General features: G+C 36.3%; 2 protein-coding genes and 1 long non-coding RNA gene across 3 annotated transcripts in view; all 3 read right to left on the bottom strand.

Moving 5' to 3' along the window:
* Positions 1 to 7422, bottom strand: part of LOC132099293 (alpha-N-acetylgalactosaminidase-like) — an 8263-nt gene extending 841 nt beyond the window's left edge. Inside the window, exons 1-7 of the mRNA XM_059505723.1 lie at positions 7294 to 7422; positions 6063 to 6219; positions 5234 to 5374; positions 4951 to 5162; positions 4450 to 4544; positions 1519 to 1680; positions 668 to 865 (exon numbers count right to left, since the gene is read on the bottom strand). Of these exons, the coding sequence (XP_059361706.1) occupies positions 668 to 865; positions 1519 to 1680; positions 4450 to 4544; positions 4951 to 5162; positions 5234 to 5374; positions 6063 to 6217 (963 nt within the window). The 5' untranslated portion in view covers positions 6218 to 6219; positions 7294 to 7422. The remainder of the gene's footprint in view (positions 1 to 667; positions 866 to 1518; positions 1681 to 4449; positions 4545 to 4950; positions 5163 to 5233; positions 5375 to 6062; positions 6220 to 7293) is intronic.
* A 1791-nt stretch (positions 7423 to 9213) lies between these two features.
* On the bottom strand, positions 9214 to 9992 carry LOC132099292 (uncharacterized). Its single transcript, XR_009423078.1, has 3 exons — positions 9904 to 9992; positions 9377 to 9750; positions 9214 to 9238 (listed from the first exon to the last, which is right to left on the bottom strand). It is a non-coding gene; the product is annotated as an uncharacterized LOC132099292 (long non-coding RNA).
* A 4383-nt stretch (positions 9993 to 14375) lies between these two features.
* The window catches only part of LOC132098604 (glutamate receptor ionotropic, kainate 2-like), a 53598-nt gene continuing 50473 nt past the window's right edge, over positions 14376 to 17500 (bottom strand). Inside the window, exons 15-16 of the mRNA XM_059504663.1 lie at positions 16546 to 16796; positions 14376 to 15040 (exon numbers count right to left, since the gene is read on the bottom strand). Of these exons, the coding sequence (XP_059360646.1) occupies positions 14879 to 15040; positions 16546 to 16796 (413 nt within the window). The 3' untranslated portion in view covers positions 14376 to 14878. The remainder of the gene's footprint in view (positions 15041 to 16545; positions 16797 to 17500) is intronic.

The following is a 17500-nucleotide window of genomic DNA, read 5'->3' as shown; positions in this document are numbered from 1 at the left end:
ATCTAAATAATTTCAAAATAATTTAAATCACTAAATAATACAGTATCTAACCCTAACAGCTAATTCAGTGAATAGAAGCAAACGTCATAATATAAAATGATACAAACTAAATATTTCACACATTTATAATATATATATATATAAATTTCACAACAAATATTGTGTCTTTATGCATGGAAATAAAAATAAGATAAAACTATATTCGAATTAATAGAAAAAAAAATATTTAAATCACTGAACAATTTATTACTGTAATGTAATAGAAATTATTTTCCAAATAATATTTACATACATTTTTAAGTCAAAATCTTTTTTTTTTCTTATATAGCTGTGAAAATAAAGATGAGATTAAACTAAATATGTCAATTTGACTAAACTGCTAAAACAAAATTACTATAATAATATTTAAATAATAAATATTATAATATAATAATAATGAATATTTTCCATAATATATTTTGAATAAAAGTAATTTTTCACAGTGTAAACTGAGGCTTTATACATTTGACAAAACTGATGAAAAAAAATGTCAAATTATATTTAAATAAATAAAAAAACGGTGCCTAATTCTAAAAATATAGTAACTACAAACAACGGTGTAAATGTAACCCATATGTTCCAAGTAATATATTTATAATAAATAAACTGGGTCTTTAAAAAGTCTCACTTTGATCAGGCGTCTGCCCTGGATGCCTAAGCGGTCCTGATTGATGGCGATGATGAGTTTATTCTGCAGGATCGCTCGAGCGCCGCTGCTGATCGTACGCAGATCGTTAGACATGAAGAGGGGCGCGGCCATGATCGCCCACAGAGCCATCTGAGCACGTGATTGGTCCAGGCTGAGGCCGAAGTCACCAATGATCAGCTGAGGACGAGACGAGCGACAACAGACAGAGATCCTCAGTCAAACGTCAAATTAGGGACATTGATTTTCATTGTACAGAAAATAGAAGAAAATATGATACAGGTTCAAATTAAAATAATACAAATATAAAATTATATATATATATATATATAAACATAGAATACAAATATATAATACAATAAAAATATTTTAAAAAAAAATGTAATGTTAAATTTTTTTTTTAAATAAAATAATCAGAAAAAAAAGATTACTGTTATCTGCACAATGATCCATTTATTGCCTTTTAAAAAAAAAACACATTATCGTAAATTTATTTTGAGCTTAGTAAAAGTATAAAATAAATATAAACGTAGAATACAACATAAACCAGTATTTAAAAAAATAAAAACTGTTCCTTTAATGTTGTTTTAGGAGTCGTCATTTACTTCCATTACACACAAAATATATATATATATATAAAAAAACACAATAATATAAAACAAGATTGAAATAAATAAGAAAAAAAAATACTGTTCCTTTAATGTTGTTAGATGTCATTTAACTACAAAAAATATATATATACATATTTAAAGAGTATAAAATAAAAAATAAAACTTACAAATGATACAGAATAATGAATGAATGAATGAATAAGTTTTGTATTAAATGCTGACCATGTCGGGGTCGTTCCATTGACCCGGTCCGGCCGCGGGCTGCAGGACGTCCTGATTATCAAAGAACCAGTCGACGACGTTCAGAACACTGTCCCATGAGTCCTGGATGTCAGCGTAGTTCCTCCACAGGTTACAGATCTGAGCCAGCAGCGTGTAGTTCACCTGAGACACCACAGACATAACTACATCACATCAGATTACTGTCCTCTACTCTACATCACATCAGATTACTGTACACTACTGTACTCCACATCACCTAAGATTGCTGTACATTACTGTACTCCACATCACATCAGATTACTGTACACTAATCAAAAAAGTAGTGTACAGATTACTGTACACTACTGTACTCCACATCACCTCAGATTACTGTACATTACTGTACTCTACATCCCATCAGATTACTGTACACTACTGTACTCCACATCACCTCAGATTACTGTCCTCTACTCTACTCTACATCACATCAGATTACTGTACATTACTGTACTCTACATCCCATCAGATTACTGTACACTACTGTACTCCACATCACCTCAGATTACTGTACTCTACTGTACTCTACATCACATCATAATACTGTACACTACTGTATTCCACATCACCTCAGATTACTGTATTCTACTGTACTCCACATCACATCAGATTACTGTACTCTACTGTACTCTACATCATATCATATTACTGTACACTACTGTACTCTACATCAGATTACTGTACATTACTGTACTCCACATCACCTCAGATTACTGTCCTCTACTCTACTCTACATCACATCAGATTACTGTCCTCTACTGTACTCTACATCACATCATATTACTGTACACTACTGTACTCTACATCAGATTACTGTACATTACTGTACTCCACATCACCTCAGATTACTGTACTCTACTCTACTCTACATCACATCAGATTACTGTCCTCTACTGTACTCTACATCACCTCAGATTACTGTACATTACTGTACTCTACATCACATAAGATTACTGTCCTCTACTGTACTCTACATCACCTCAGATTACTGTACATTACTGTACTCTACATCACATCAGATTACAAATTCCTCGTATGTGTAAACATACCTGGCAATAAAAGCTCATTCTGATTCTGATTACTGTACATTACTGTACTCCACATCACCTCAGATTACTGTACTCTACTCTACTCTACATCACATCAGATTACTGTCCTCTACTGTACTCTACATCACATCAGATTACTGTACACTACTGTACTCTACATCACCTCAGATTACTGTACACTACTGTACTCTACATCACCTCAGATAACTGTACATTACTGTACTCTACATCACATCAGATTACTGTACTCTACTGTACTCTACATCACGTCACATTACTGTACTCTACTGTACTCCACATCACATCAGATTACTGTACACTACTGTACTCCACATCACCTCAGATTACTGTACTCTACTGTACTCCACATCACATCAGATTACTGTACTCTACTGTACTCCACATCACATCAGATTACTGTACTCTACTGTACTCTACATCAGATTACTGTACATTACTGTACTCCACATCACCTCAGATTACTGTCCTCTACTGTACTCTACATCACATCAGATTACTGTACTCTACTGTACTCCACATCACATCAGATTTTTGTACACTACTGTACTCCACATCACCTCAGATTACTGTACTCTACTGTACTCTAAATCACATCATATTACTGTACACTACTGTACTCCACATCACCTCAGATTACTGTACTCTACTGTACTCCACATCACATCAGATTACTGTACTCTACTGTATTCTACATCACATCATATTACTGTCCTCTACTGTACTCTACATCACATCAGATTACTGTACTCTACTGTACTCTACATCACGTCACATTACTGTACTCTACTGTACTCCACATCACATCAGATTACTGTACTCTACTGTACTCTACATCACGTCACATTACTGTACTCTACATCACATCAGATTACTTTACTCTACTGTACTCTACATCACATCAGATTACTGTACTCTACTGTACTCTACATCACGTCACATTACTGTACTCTACATCGCATCAGATTACTGTACTCTACTATACTCTACATCACATCAGATTACTATACTCTACATCACGTCACATTACTGTACTCTACATCACATCAAATTACTGTACTCTACTCTACTCTACATCACATCAGATTACTGTACTCTACTGTACTCTACATCACGTCACATTACTGTACTCTACATCACATCAGATTACTATACATTACTGTACTCTACATCAGATTACTGTCCTCTACTTTACTCTACATCACATCAGATTACTGTCCTCTACTTTACTCTACATCACATCAGATTACTGTACACTACTGTACTCCACATCACCTCAGATTACTGTACTCTACTGTACTCTACTGTACTCTACATCACGTCACATTACTGTACTCTACATCACATCAGATTACTGTACTCTACTGTACTCTACATCACCTCAGATTACTGTACTCTACTGTACTCTACATCACCTCAGATTACTGTACTCTACTGTACTCTACATCACGTCACATTACTGTACACTACATCACATCAGATTACTGTACTCTACTCTACTCTACATCACATCAGATTACTATACACTACTGTACTCTACATCAGATTACTGTCCTCTACTCTACTCTACATCACATCAGATTACTGTACACTACTGTACTCCACATCACCTCAGATTACTGTACTCTACTGTACTCTACATCACCTCAGATTACTGTACTCTACTGTACTCTACATCACATCAGATTACTGTACTCTACTGTACTCTACATCACATCAGATTACTGTACTCCACATCACATCAGATTACTGTACTCTACTGTACTCTACATCACGTCACATTACTGTACACTACTGTACTCCACATCACCTCCACTGCTGCACTCACCTTCGGCGGGAGCCCGCCCTGGTAGGCGGGCCAGCTGCAGGAGTAGCCAATGGGACGACCCGTAGCGTTCAGGGCCTTGGACATCATTGGGTAGCCTGGATTGAGATGATCACAGAAGATTATGGATTCAGATCGATCAAATTCAACTTGATATGACTTCACGTGATTATGAAGAGTGCTGCTGAATATGAATGGTGACATATTTTGTAAGATACACATTTGATCTCTCTCATCTGTTTGAATGCGCAGCTGGAAAGAGGAGCGTGATTTCAAAATATATATATATATATATATCAAATCAAATATAAAAAAATATTTTCATTGCAACTATTTTATTTGGAGTTGTCATTTATTTTCATTTTTCAGAGAGTTATAAAAGTACCGATATTTTAGCACATTAACCTGTTTCAATGCATATATATACACAGAATTTGATCAAAGATGTTTTTTGAGTATTTAAACAGTTATTGTTGGTTCTGTTATTGTGTGTCAGCGTCTGACCTTGTTCCTGGTAGGATGAGTTGGAGTAGCAGCCGTCCAGCTTCAGCATGTCGACGCCCCAGTCAGCGAAGGTCTGCGCGTCCGTCTGGATCTTGTCCAGCGTGGTTCCTGGATATCCACCGCAGGTGTGAGTGCCCATGTCTCCGTAGATGCCCAGCTTCAGACCGCGGTCGTGAACGTACTGCGCCAGATGAGCGATGCCTCGAGGGAACCTGAAGCACACACACACACACACACACATCAGCGGAGGCTGGGACATGTCCAGGAGGTCAGGGGTCAGCACCTTTTGGGGTCGGCCTGCAGTCGGCCCTGACTGTCTCTCTGCATTGAGGACCAGCAGTCGTCGATGTTGATGTAGACGTATCCCAGCTCTCTCCAGCCGTCCTCCGACAGTCTGTCTGCCATCTCCATGAACAGATGCTCACTGACATCGGATCAGACATTAAATACAACATCAGATCACAGATTATCAAGCAAAATGAGACTTTTTTGCCATAAACTAGAAATAAATAAAAACTAAAGCCGAACTACAAAATATTTAACAAACAGAACTGGCAAAAGCACATGCTGAAATGATTTTCATTTATTTAAAATAAATAAAACCATAAAACAATAATATATTAATTAAAAGGAAAAACAACCACCAAAACAGAAATAAATATAAAAATGTAAATAAATTAACCTAAATTATGGTAATATTCATGTATTATATATTATCTAAATAATACAATTACTAAAATAACAATTTAAATTAAAGAAACCTAAATAAAAAACCAACAATAAGTAAAAAAAAAAAAAAAAAAAAAAATATATATATATATATATATATATATATATATATATATATACACACACACACACAAAATATGATTAAAAACTATAATAGTATATAAATGATTATCTATATTAATATGTATTGTGTGTTCAGCTTCACATTTAAGCTCCCATGTTCATTAACTATTTTTATTAAATTAAAAATAAAAGACATTGTTTAATACAATACAAAACAAAACATTTCATATGCATGTAGACAGAGATGTTTGAATAGAAGTATAAGTTTGAATATTTCAAGCTGTAGCTCTGTTTTCTGAACTTATCCTTCATCATTGCACCTGATGCAGTTGTCGGGGTCCATCAGGCAGTCAGTGTCGCAGCGGAAGCGTTCCCAGGCCAGCCAACCCATCGGCGGGGTCCTCATCTGACCATTCTCCAGAGCACATGCGGCCGTGCAGAACGCCAGAACAAAAAACACTGCCAAGCGCTGCATTCCTGGGACACATTTTAACAATACAATTAGAATTTAGAGTTATTATGAATGCATTCACACCGGGAACGTCTGTTGTTTGTAACACTGCGAGTCAATGAGGTCAGACAGATAAACTCTCTAAAGTGACCTTAAAGGGTTCAGTTACTGGTCCAAATTGATTTGAATGCTGTTTATTTTTTCTCCATACTATGGCAGGTTCCAACAACTGAAGGGGGACTGTCCTTTTCAATGAGAAAAAGGTGAAATGTCCCTTTAATTGAGAAAAAGGTGAACTTTCCCTTTAGTTGAGAAAAAGGTGAAATGTCTCTTTAATTGAGAAAAAGGCGAACTGTCTTTTTAAATGACAATAAGGTGAACTGTCTCTTTAAATGAGAATAAGGTGAACTGTCCCTTTAAATTAGAAAAAGGTGAACTGTCTCTTTAAATGAGAATAAGGTGAACTGTCCCTTTAAATTAGAAAAAGGTGAACTGTCTCTTTAAATGAGAATAAGGTGAACTGTCCCTTTAAATTAGAAAAAGGTGAACTGTCTCTTTAAATGAGAATAAGGTGAACTGTCCCTTTAAATTAGAAAAAGGTGAACTGTCTCTTTAAATGAGAATAAGGTGAACTGTCCCTTTAAATTAGAAAAAGGTGAACTGTCTCTTTAAATGAGAATAAGGTGAACAGTCCCTTTAAATTAGAAAAAGGTGAACTGTCCTTTTAAATAAGAAAATAATTGCAACTTTTAATTCAGTGTCTCTTAATGTGACTTTAGGAGTTTACACTGAAAATGCAATTTGTGTTTGTTTGCACTAATATTAACTGCTTTGCTATGTTGTTGGACAGCTCGTGAGAAAAACACCTGGCCACACGTGACTGACTGTCACCTGACTCACACTCAATATCATATTTAATAACTTACACATATGTATTTAATAACACACACCGACACAATAAATGAGTATGAGTGACTTGCTCTTCCGATCTGAATTGCCTCGAGTAACTGATACAGTGCTACAGACTCGCAGAAGTCTCGAGGTTCTACAGAACTGCAGCAGAAGCTGAGCGCGAGCGACCGGACTTTGACGTCACTCACCGGATCCGGATGTTGGATCCTCCGTCGGTTTCTGATCGTGCGTGTCTGCGGAGCGGCTCGGTTCTGCTGCTGACCACAGCTCCGTGTGTGTGTGTGTGTGTGTGTGTGTGTCACGTGACGCAGCATCGGCTGACCGAATGACGAGGAAGTTCCTCCTTCATAAAATGAGACGAGTAACTGCTTGCAAAACTTGATAAACTGCTTAGACTAGTCCGTTTTTTTTAATTATTATTATTCTTTACTCCAAGACTGATCACAACATTTTATAAGCAGTTAGGCTATATATAAAAACTTAAATTGGCCTCATTTGAATCCGACAATTTCCATTCTGCAAGTCAATCAAATTGTGACTTTAAGCATTAGTTCACTTCCAGAATAAAATAAATCCTCTGATGATTTATTCTCCTCCGTGTCATCCGGGAAGTTCATGTCTTTCTGCCTTCAGTCGCAAAGAAATTAAAGGCCATGGTGCAGGTTAAACACCACTGTCGATTAATGGGTACATAAAGCAGTCAAGATATGTATATAAAGTTAGAAATGTCTCCAAAATGGTGTTAAAGTCCAGTTTTTGTAGTTTTTGGTTAGTAACGGTTATTTTTTACGCAATTCGGCGATGACGTCACATGAGGCAGCCGTGGTGGAACGTAGCCTCCTCAGCCTTGCTCAGCTACTAGAACTAGTTCTAACACTGACTATGGTGTCTAACTGGGATGAGGAAGAGGTGGCAAGACCCACAGTTAACATTTATGATGGCCCACAGCCATATAATTTCGAACCGTTTAGACGTGAGAGGGCGAATGAGGAAATACCGAGAGCCGATGGCCGTCAAAGACAAATAAATGCATGGTTAGAGGAGAATGACTGGAGAGTTGCTACCATTTAGAAACCCAGCAATGACTGCTGGAGATAGTAGTCTATGAACAGCAGTGCATACAACAAACTTCTTTTTGCGTTCAGTGAATAGCATCGAGTGAAAGTCAACGTTCTCTTTATATCTAGTGAGAGTGATTATGTCGTTGGCTCAGATAAGTAAACTTAGTCAGACGATCTATAAATAGAAGGCATATTACATTTAATAATTACATTGAATAATCACCTAGTGTTTATTTATAAGCTTTTACCTCTTTCTCCGGTGAAAATGTTGTTTGCAAACGTATCTGACGCCGAGTAGGCTGGTCATGTCTTCAGTGTGATTATTGTTGATAGTGCTAAGCAGATGTAACGTGCCTTACGCAGCATCCTGGATTTGAGGCATGCTGCCTGAATCCGTTTGTGCTACACATAGCATACTCACACTTCAGGCAGGATCATGGTCCCCTTCAAGCCAGCACGCACGAGTATGTTCATGGTTTATGTTTACTTTACCAATCTTTTTACACTGAGTCCTTTGAACAACAGCTAATTGGTGTCAGGAGATGTGTTGCATACACAATAAACATGCATAAGAGACAGGCTTAAAATGACGTTTACAACTTACTTACAGAGTTTTAAACTTAAAAATCTTTCCTACTTATTCCTAGGCAATACCGGTACACTGCGTACAGACAGGCTATACGCTGGGCTTATGGAGTTTTAGGCAGGAGTATAAGGAAGCCTATACCCTCTTGTGTGGTTTCAACCATCAGACAAAAATTCCAAAGTGGTGACCAGACCTATCAGGGCGTTCAATGGCCTCGTTTGGATGAAAATGAATAAAAATAATTGCTTATTCTGTTGTGATCACCCAATTACCCTTAAAATGTTATAAAGTACACAGAACACACGGATTTTGATAAGAAAAAACTGTTTATTTGGCATTTCTTGTAATGGTTACTGAACATTTAAACATTTACTGAACAAAGACACAGGTTGGAAGTAAACAAATCTATATAAAAAAAATGGTTAGGCACAAAACCTACAAGGAACACTGATGAAGGGCTAGAACTGAAACGTTTGCACATTGTTTCTTTTGCCTGCAATATTGTGGTCTTACCTGAGGGTCAACTGATCTTTCTCTTTCACACACACACACACACACACACACACACTGATGCATGCAAAAGCACATCAAGCAGACACACAGTGAGCCCCCCACCCCACACACACACACACGCACACACAGTGACGCATGCAAAAGCACATGAAGCAGACACACAGTGAGCCCAGACAACACCGCACACAGAGGTTGACAAGGCACAGGTAAAATGATTGGTAAATTATTTTTAATTACATACAACAAATTCCATGCAAATAACAGACAGAGGAGCAGACATGCAGCATGCAGGACCCCTTGAATGGGGTACAGCGACAATTATTGCCACAAAGACGAAAAAAAGTAATTTTGTGCAAAGTAAAACCAAAGCAACAGCACACAAAGAAAAAACAAAACATGCAGCATGCAGGAAACCACCACCAAATGAGAGGACAGGGACAGAAGGAAAAAAAGATAAATACTTACAGCTAAATCATTGGACTTGTCTGTGAAAAAAAGAAAAGAAAAAAAAAGTGAAATTAGTTTTTTTTGTAGCGTGACTGCCGGGCTAGGTAGAGGCTGACGACCTCCTCCTTAGGAACCTGTTCGAAGGATTTGGCGATGGGGGCGGGTGCATCGGAGGACAAATTGGCACTAACCTCTCGAAGAGCTGCAGGTGATTTGGTGTAGCTTTCCCGAAGGGCCTTCATCAATGATGTTGCATAACCTGTAGACATAATAATAATAATAATGCTGTATAAAGATCATTGCCACTGTCATTCAAACTACAGTACACAAAAAAAAGAGCATTCAAAATGGTATATATTGGTTTTAAATTATCTCACTTGTGGTGGGGGTCACAAGTGTAAGGTGGCTCCTCATCAAACAAGTCCTCCTCATCCTCCTCATGCATCGGCTCTTCGGGCGCCCATGATAATTCACTGATGACAGAGGCATTATCATCTTCATCTGTCTGTTCTGGACTAGCGAGGGGAGTGGAGGTTTGTGGGCTAAATGACGTCTGTGTGCCCACACTGACCATCTTGGGCTTCAGGTTAACCTGCACAGCTGTGGAGAGGCAGTAAACATACCCAGACATGTGACAATTATGGCAAATCTAAGCGGCTATGTTTTGGTGTAGGCTATGTATTAATTTAATCAATGTGTATGGAAATGTCCTGCTTGCATAGATACTGGCAATGTTTTAGACAGAATATCTACCCCTTAAAATACCCAAGATTTATCGTGAGACCATCGGGGGGGCTTCAGATAACACTGTGTCTCAGCGTCAGAAGTGGAGGAGGGCAAGGGCTGATCCCCAGTATCGACACTCTCCACAGTGTCTACACTGTCCACGGTCTCCTGCTGTGAGACGTCTGTCAACATCTTGCGAAAACAAATATAAAAAAAGGGTCAGCGAAATGCAAGGGTGTAGTGGTGAAATAAGAGGTGGGTACACTATGAATACTTAGATCAGTGATTAGCAACCAAGGGTACACAAGCACATTGCAGGTTTACATGGAAACATTTAATCATTTATTTTCAACTTGGAAGTACTAAGAATTATTTACTTATCATCTTTGAAATGCCAAGACGATAAGTAAATATTCCCAGTCATTGCATAAGTTCATCAATAAATTGGGACGTGTGTGCTACAACTAGTTTCCCAGTGGAAACAATAACCTATGGCACAGCTGTACCAAAATCAAAACAGTGTGAGTGGGTGAGAAAAAGGCTAAGAGGGTACACAAGAGAAAAAACTTAGATTACAGTACAGTGGACCCTGATATGCGCTACTCAATGTTTTAAAAAATACATAAAAGACATTCAGAACATATTTGATGATGTTGAAGGTTACTGTTAAATGTTTACACCAATACTAGTGGTAATAGATGTCTAGAGTACATGTGGTCCATAAACTCTATGAGGTAGTGAATTTACTGAGAGGTAGCTAAACTCTGAAGTGAGACGTGGATAAACTGTTTCTGACATTTCAGCGGTGGGTAAACTGCGTTTAGCCTCCACTACAGCCCTGTCGACACGGTCACGGTCAAATATATGTGAAAGAGAACCGTAGCAGACTAACACAAAACGCAAACACACTATTGTGAAAGCCGCTTGATGATCATCACCACTGATCCAAACACTAGCCATGAAGCTTTCATGACGATATGGATATTTACTACAGGGCAATTTGGTTTTGGCTCATATTCGTGAATCACAAAATATGCTCTTCTAACGTCTGAGTGATCTTGTTTGTAGTGGAGGCTGTGTCAAAGGGAACATACACACAGAGCTAGCTAACACGCAACTTGTAAACATTAACGTTAGCATGATGCTTACCGTGGCAATAGCTCGCTTGCGGCAGACGGTGGTGTCTCTTGACCTCGGGACAGGGCAAGCAGAGAGGTTTGGATTCACAGACGGCACGGCGGTAGGAATTTTCTCATTCTTTAAACCAAGTGCGACCATCTTGGCGTCCCCTGAGTGGTAATCCTCCTCGTTGAAATGCGCGCTGCATATTCTCGAGTAGGCGGTGACAGAGCTAGCTGAAAAATCTGCCCGCCTAATCTTGACAAATTGCACCCAGCTTCGGAAGATCCCTTTGTCCTTAGGGAAACAATGGACCCTATGTCCAGTTTTGCTGGAGTTCTTGCACCCGGCACAAACACAGCGATACACCATTTTATCTATTTATTATCTACTCTTTCTCTAAGCTATCTGTTATGCTATGCTATGCTATCTCTCACTATCTATCTATTTTATGTTATGTTATTCTATCTATCTATCTATCTATCTATCTATCTATCTATCTATCTGTCTGTCTGTCTGTCTGTCTGTCTGTCTGTCTATCTATCTATCTCTATATCTGTCTATTTACTTATATATCTGACACTGTCACTCTTTCACTAGCTGCTACTCTCACTACTCGTCTCACTCTCTCTCAATGGCGGGCTTTCGTCTGCTAGCTAGTGCCTCATGTGACGTCATGGAATGCATGCGGGAGAAATAAGAATCATCGCTAACCGCTAAAATATCACCTACTTTTCCTTATTATATTTCTTTTTTGTAATACTTTACAACATCAAATACAATGGATAACTGTTTAAATGTTTATTACCAACTAGAAAAGTGTAAAAAAAAAAAAAAAAAAAAACCTGCATCATGGCCTTTAATATGTGGTTACTGATCAATATTATATGTCACTTTCCCCCCATGTTCTGTTTTTATTGTAGCTACTAGTCAGTAATTGTATTATTTGCATCAATCGTTTCGTGTTACATTGGTCAAATAGCATCGAGTGGACAGTGATGGGAGAAACGAAGCTTTTCGGAGCTTTGAATCAATTGAATCAACTGTTCCGCAAAATGATTCACTGTTTCGAATCACTAAAAATGCCACACGCTGGTGACGCCTGATTAACAATAACCTATATTTAAAAAATCACTTACCCTTATTCACTTTCTCCACCTCTTCATTTTCAAACATTAACTGTTTTGAAACAAATGATTCACAAAGGTTTCGAAGCTTCACGAAGCAGTGCTTCAAAAGCGCCCATCACTACATGAATGCCCATCATCATACGTGACATTGTGTGTGCAAAATGGGCTATGAATGTCATTTCATAATGACTTTAAGCAACAAAAAGTCTAAGTGACAAACACCACACGTTATACACAGTATAATCTCTTTTTTATTACAAGATGATCTTGAACAGTTCTCCACCTGCTGCTGTTTGCATGTGGTTCTTTCCCAAAGGCCCCTGTAGATTAAAGTCGGTCTGGAGAATCCTAGCGTTTGCTCAGTACAGTATTATACAGAAACTCGCCTTCAGAGACACACAAACATCAGCACATGGAAACAGAGCATATGCTCAGAAACAACGCTGCTTGCTCGTGATGGACGGATGTGCACAAACGTCTAACGCTGTTCAACCTACATGAGCATCAGACACCCATAGAAAGATTTACTACAAAAACTGTCTGTACAAAAACTGCATTTCTCTCTTCTTCTTGTTATAAATCTCTGTCGAATGACAAAGAAAGTCGAGTTGCTTGGCTTGAGTCGTTGATTGGGACGGACATCACTGCATGGATTTTATTGCTGCCTTCAAATCAAAAGTCATGTTGGAATGATTATATTCATAAGACGAAAGATTTAGAACATTTCTAAGTTATGATAACGTCATTTCTGAATGTTCAAGCATTTCATAAATTTTAAACATGATATGAAAGTTACTAAGTGATAATATTTGTCTTTTTTTTTTTTTTTTACATAGAACCAACATTTGTAAAATCACACGTCCAGCGAATAAAGAATGTTCCTTTAACGTTAGTGCATGGTTGCCGTGTGGTTATTTGTTCAGGATGCAATTTTTTCTCTAATGGGCTGTTCACGCGATGCGTGTTTCTATTCCAACGCAAAGAATTTCAACTTTTACACGCAGCACCGCTCATCAATGTCATTTTCAAAAACAGTGGACCAATCAGAAGACCCAGGAGGCGGGGCAAGCGTTTGTTTACAGTAGCAAGTTGGCATGGCAACTGTTTTATATAGTTGTCAGATTTATACTGGTTACTGTTTAGTTATTTCTCTGATTTTTTTTTTTACGGTTCTGTTTATCCAAAATTCTATTTAATTTTTGCCTAAATGCATTTTTTTCCATTTAAATTTTTCTGTATTCTGTTTTTTTTTTTTCAAATTAATTTTTCTGGACTTCAAAATCAAAAAGTATAAAATCACGAAACTGTGATTGCAAACATGGCATTTAACATCAATTTAGTGAAATTACATTTTTAAGGCCTTATGAAATATGTTTTTTTCCCCCTCACATTCTGTTTAATTGTTAACAAATTAACGCATTTCTAATTACTTTAATGCATAGAAACACTTATTTTTACAATCGCCCCATGAACCTTTTTTCTTTTCTCAGAAGCTCTGTGTTGTGTATTTTTGAAGGCATAAAACATTAATTTCATTGATCTTGTAAATCAAATGAAAGTTAAACTCTATTTTGGGGGAATAACAAAGGGGGGGTTAATATTAAACTTAAAACATGGAAGAAATAATGTGATTATTCCATTATAAAAGTTTTATTAATTGTATTATTATTAATAAGCCTATATTTCTGTCACAATTTCTTCCAGTTAAACCAAACTTTTATTTTGACGGGTTGCTATGAGGATTCATATTTCAAGGAGGCTTTGTTTAACAAACTAATACAGAATATATTTTTATGGTTATCATTATATTTTATCATCAAAATATTCATAGAATGTTCAGAATTTTTTTTACCAAGACATAACTTCTTAATAAATGGAATTAGTTTCGTATTGTATTAAGAAGATTGCATGGGATAAAAACATTTTTGAAAAAATAAAAATAAGAAAAAATTAGAAAAAAAACAAAAAAACAAAAAGTGTGTTTATCAGGCGCTCTTGAAGGCAGCAATAAAAGCATCATCTGAGGAAAAACTGATTGGTTTAAAACCTTGACCTAGTTTCACAGAGAAAAGCAACGTAAAATGAGAACACACTGAATCTTCGAGGGCTGCGGTTCTGAGTCGCTCACGAATCCAGATTTCCACAGGAAACATCTTCGTGTCCGTCATTTGGACGAGTCACAGGAGAGGCGTCACGCCATGGTCTCTTTCCCCGGGAGCCTCCTGTCGTTAAAGGTATGCATGTTAATCACCTCCTCTGTTTTGACGATGGCGGGCGGCTGGGGTTTCTGTTTCCGCCGCTGGCATTTCAGAGACACCCTGAGCTCCTCCAGCATCACGCTGCAGAACGAGCGCTGCACACAGAAGAGAAACCACAGACACACCGTGAGCTCGTCTCAACACAGACATACATCTGCGTGAAGATCAGGCTCCAGCAGGGCCACCAGTGTCCAGGTTTAGAGCCAAATTTGTTAAGACGCTCAAATATTCAGAAAAGAGCTATTATTCTTTAAAATGTAAGGTTCGAATCCAAATAGTCGTTTTAGTGCTGTGAATGCTGAACTATATTCATTATTTAATTATCAGTGAGTAATAAATCATATTTTAGTTTGTTCCTTGAATAAACCATATTACCATGTGTTAATTTAGTATAGTTGGGATATTAATATTATTTATTAATACTTTGAATTGGGTTATATATATAATTTTAAATTAAACCTTCATTATTTTTATTTGAATTTTTAGTCATTTTATTGTGTTTTCGTATCTCTATTTATTATTTATAGTTTTATGCTTTTTAAAACGTTTTATTAATATTTTAAATTATCCTCTGGTTGTATATTTATATTTTTTATTTAAATTTTAGTTGAAGTTTGTGATTTTATTGTGTTTTTTGTCATTTTCTTTTTGTAGTTTATGTCGATGTGGTTTTTATTCACATTTATTTCATGCTCTTTTGACTTTATTCATTTTTTTTTCATTTTAATTTTAGTTAAAGCTTTAGTATGTGTTTTATGTGTCTGTCTCTTTTTTATTTCATGCTTTTTGTAGGTGTAAGTAATATTTAAATTAGTGTTTAGTTTTATATATTCCCTTTCCATTCATGTTATTTCACTGTTTTTGTAGTTTTTAAATGTCTAATTTGTTTTATTAATATTTTTGAATATTGTTTTTACATTTTACCATTTCAATTTTAATTTAAGTTGAAGTTTAAGTCATTTTACCATATTTTTGTAGTTTTAAAATTTCTATTTTGTTTTATTAATATTTTTGGTTATTGTTTTTTTTTATGTTTTACATTTCCCTTTCCGTTTTTTAGTTGAAGTTTTAGTCAATTTATGTGTTTGCCAATTTTTTTTTTAATGCTTTTTTTAATTAATATTTTGAATTTTTTTATTTTTATACTTTTCCGTTTCATTTTAACTTTATTAGTTCACTACATCGTGTGTTTTCATTTCGCTTCATAAATTTTTATGTCTATAAAGTTTTTTTTTTCAGTCTAGTTAAATTGTAAAGCATTCCTGTAAAAACTCATGGTATATTCCTAGAGAAAACATTAACCTGTTCAAATTAATTATACTTAACTTTCAGACTTCTTTTCAAACAAGTAGTTATATATGGATTATTAACAACACCTCTTCTTTCTTTTAAACAGACAAATTGGTATAAATTAGATATAGATTAATCCTTATTAAAGCTACTGAAGTTATTTAGTCGAGAGCAGTGAGAGTTGTTTGATTAACATGAACGAAAGACAGCAGCAGGTTTATTGGGCTGCTGTCACTTTAAGAGCTACTCTTCTACACTATATGTCTGATAAAGGTGTGAAAGGGCGACCTCTAGTGTTTGCGTCTGGTACCTTCTCGATCTGCGCGTTCTGTCTGGATTTGTACAGCACCTCGCCGACGGCCACGAACACGGACAGCACCAGGCCGGCGGCGAGGATGATGAAGATGCCGCCGATGTTCTGTACGCCGAGGGCACTGGCCTCCTTACTCTCCTCCTCCGGACAGCCGTTCCCCCTCCACCACTTCTCCTTCATCATGTGCAGCTTGCCCTCCTCCTGCAGCTGCAGGATGGCGATGGTGATCTTGTCCCGATACGGAGAGCCTGCGGACGGAGACGAGCCACAGGACGGGTGAGAACAGGGAACATTCAGCTTCACCATCTGGTTCCAGCACAGATCAGGCCCCATCACAGGTGTAATCTCAATTAGCCATTATTCTTCAAAAAAAGACATTTGATCTTTAAAATGAGTAAATGCTGTTCTGGGTTTTGGACAATATTCATTACTGTTATTTTCTGTGAATAACTTTAATTCATTGAGAAATTGTTATAGTTTTTATTGATACTTATTACTACATAATTAGTTGTTGATCATTTTAGTTTTATTATTTAGTATTTTTTTTATGACTCTATTATAGATTTCATTCATTTTATTTCATGTTTTTATTATTTTTACATTTTAATATTAATATTTTGAATTAGTTTTAATCCTTTTTCATTTAAAATTTTTATTATTATTTTTTATTATTATTTTTTATCTTTGTTATTATTAGTTTTTATTCAAATTTCCTTCATTTTAACTTAATGTTTTAGTAATTTTATTTTGTGTTTTACTGTCTATATAATTTAAATTTTAATGCCTTTTTTTTAGATTGTATTAGTATTTTAAATTCGTTTTTATTTTCATTTTCATTTTAGCTGAAGTTTAAGTCATTTATCATGTCTTTAAATGTTTAGTAGTTCATGTGTGTATAGATTTTTTCATTTTTATTTCAGTATTAGTTTGTTATTTTAGTTCACTTAATTAA

Source organism: Carassius carassius, chromosome 22 (genome assembly GCF_963082965.1).
Source record: "Carassius carassius chromosome 22, fCarCar2.1, whole genome shotgun sequence".
In the NCBI taxonomy this organism is placed as follows: domain Eukaryota; kingdom Metazoa; phylum Chordata; class Actinopteri; order Cypriniformes; family Cyprinidae; genus Carassius; species Carassius carassius.
This window is presented reverse-complemented; position numbering and strand designations above follow the sequence as displayed.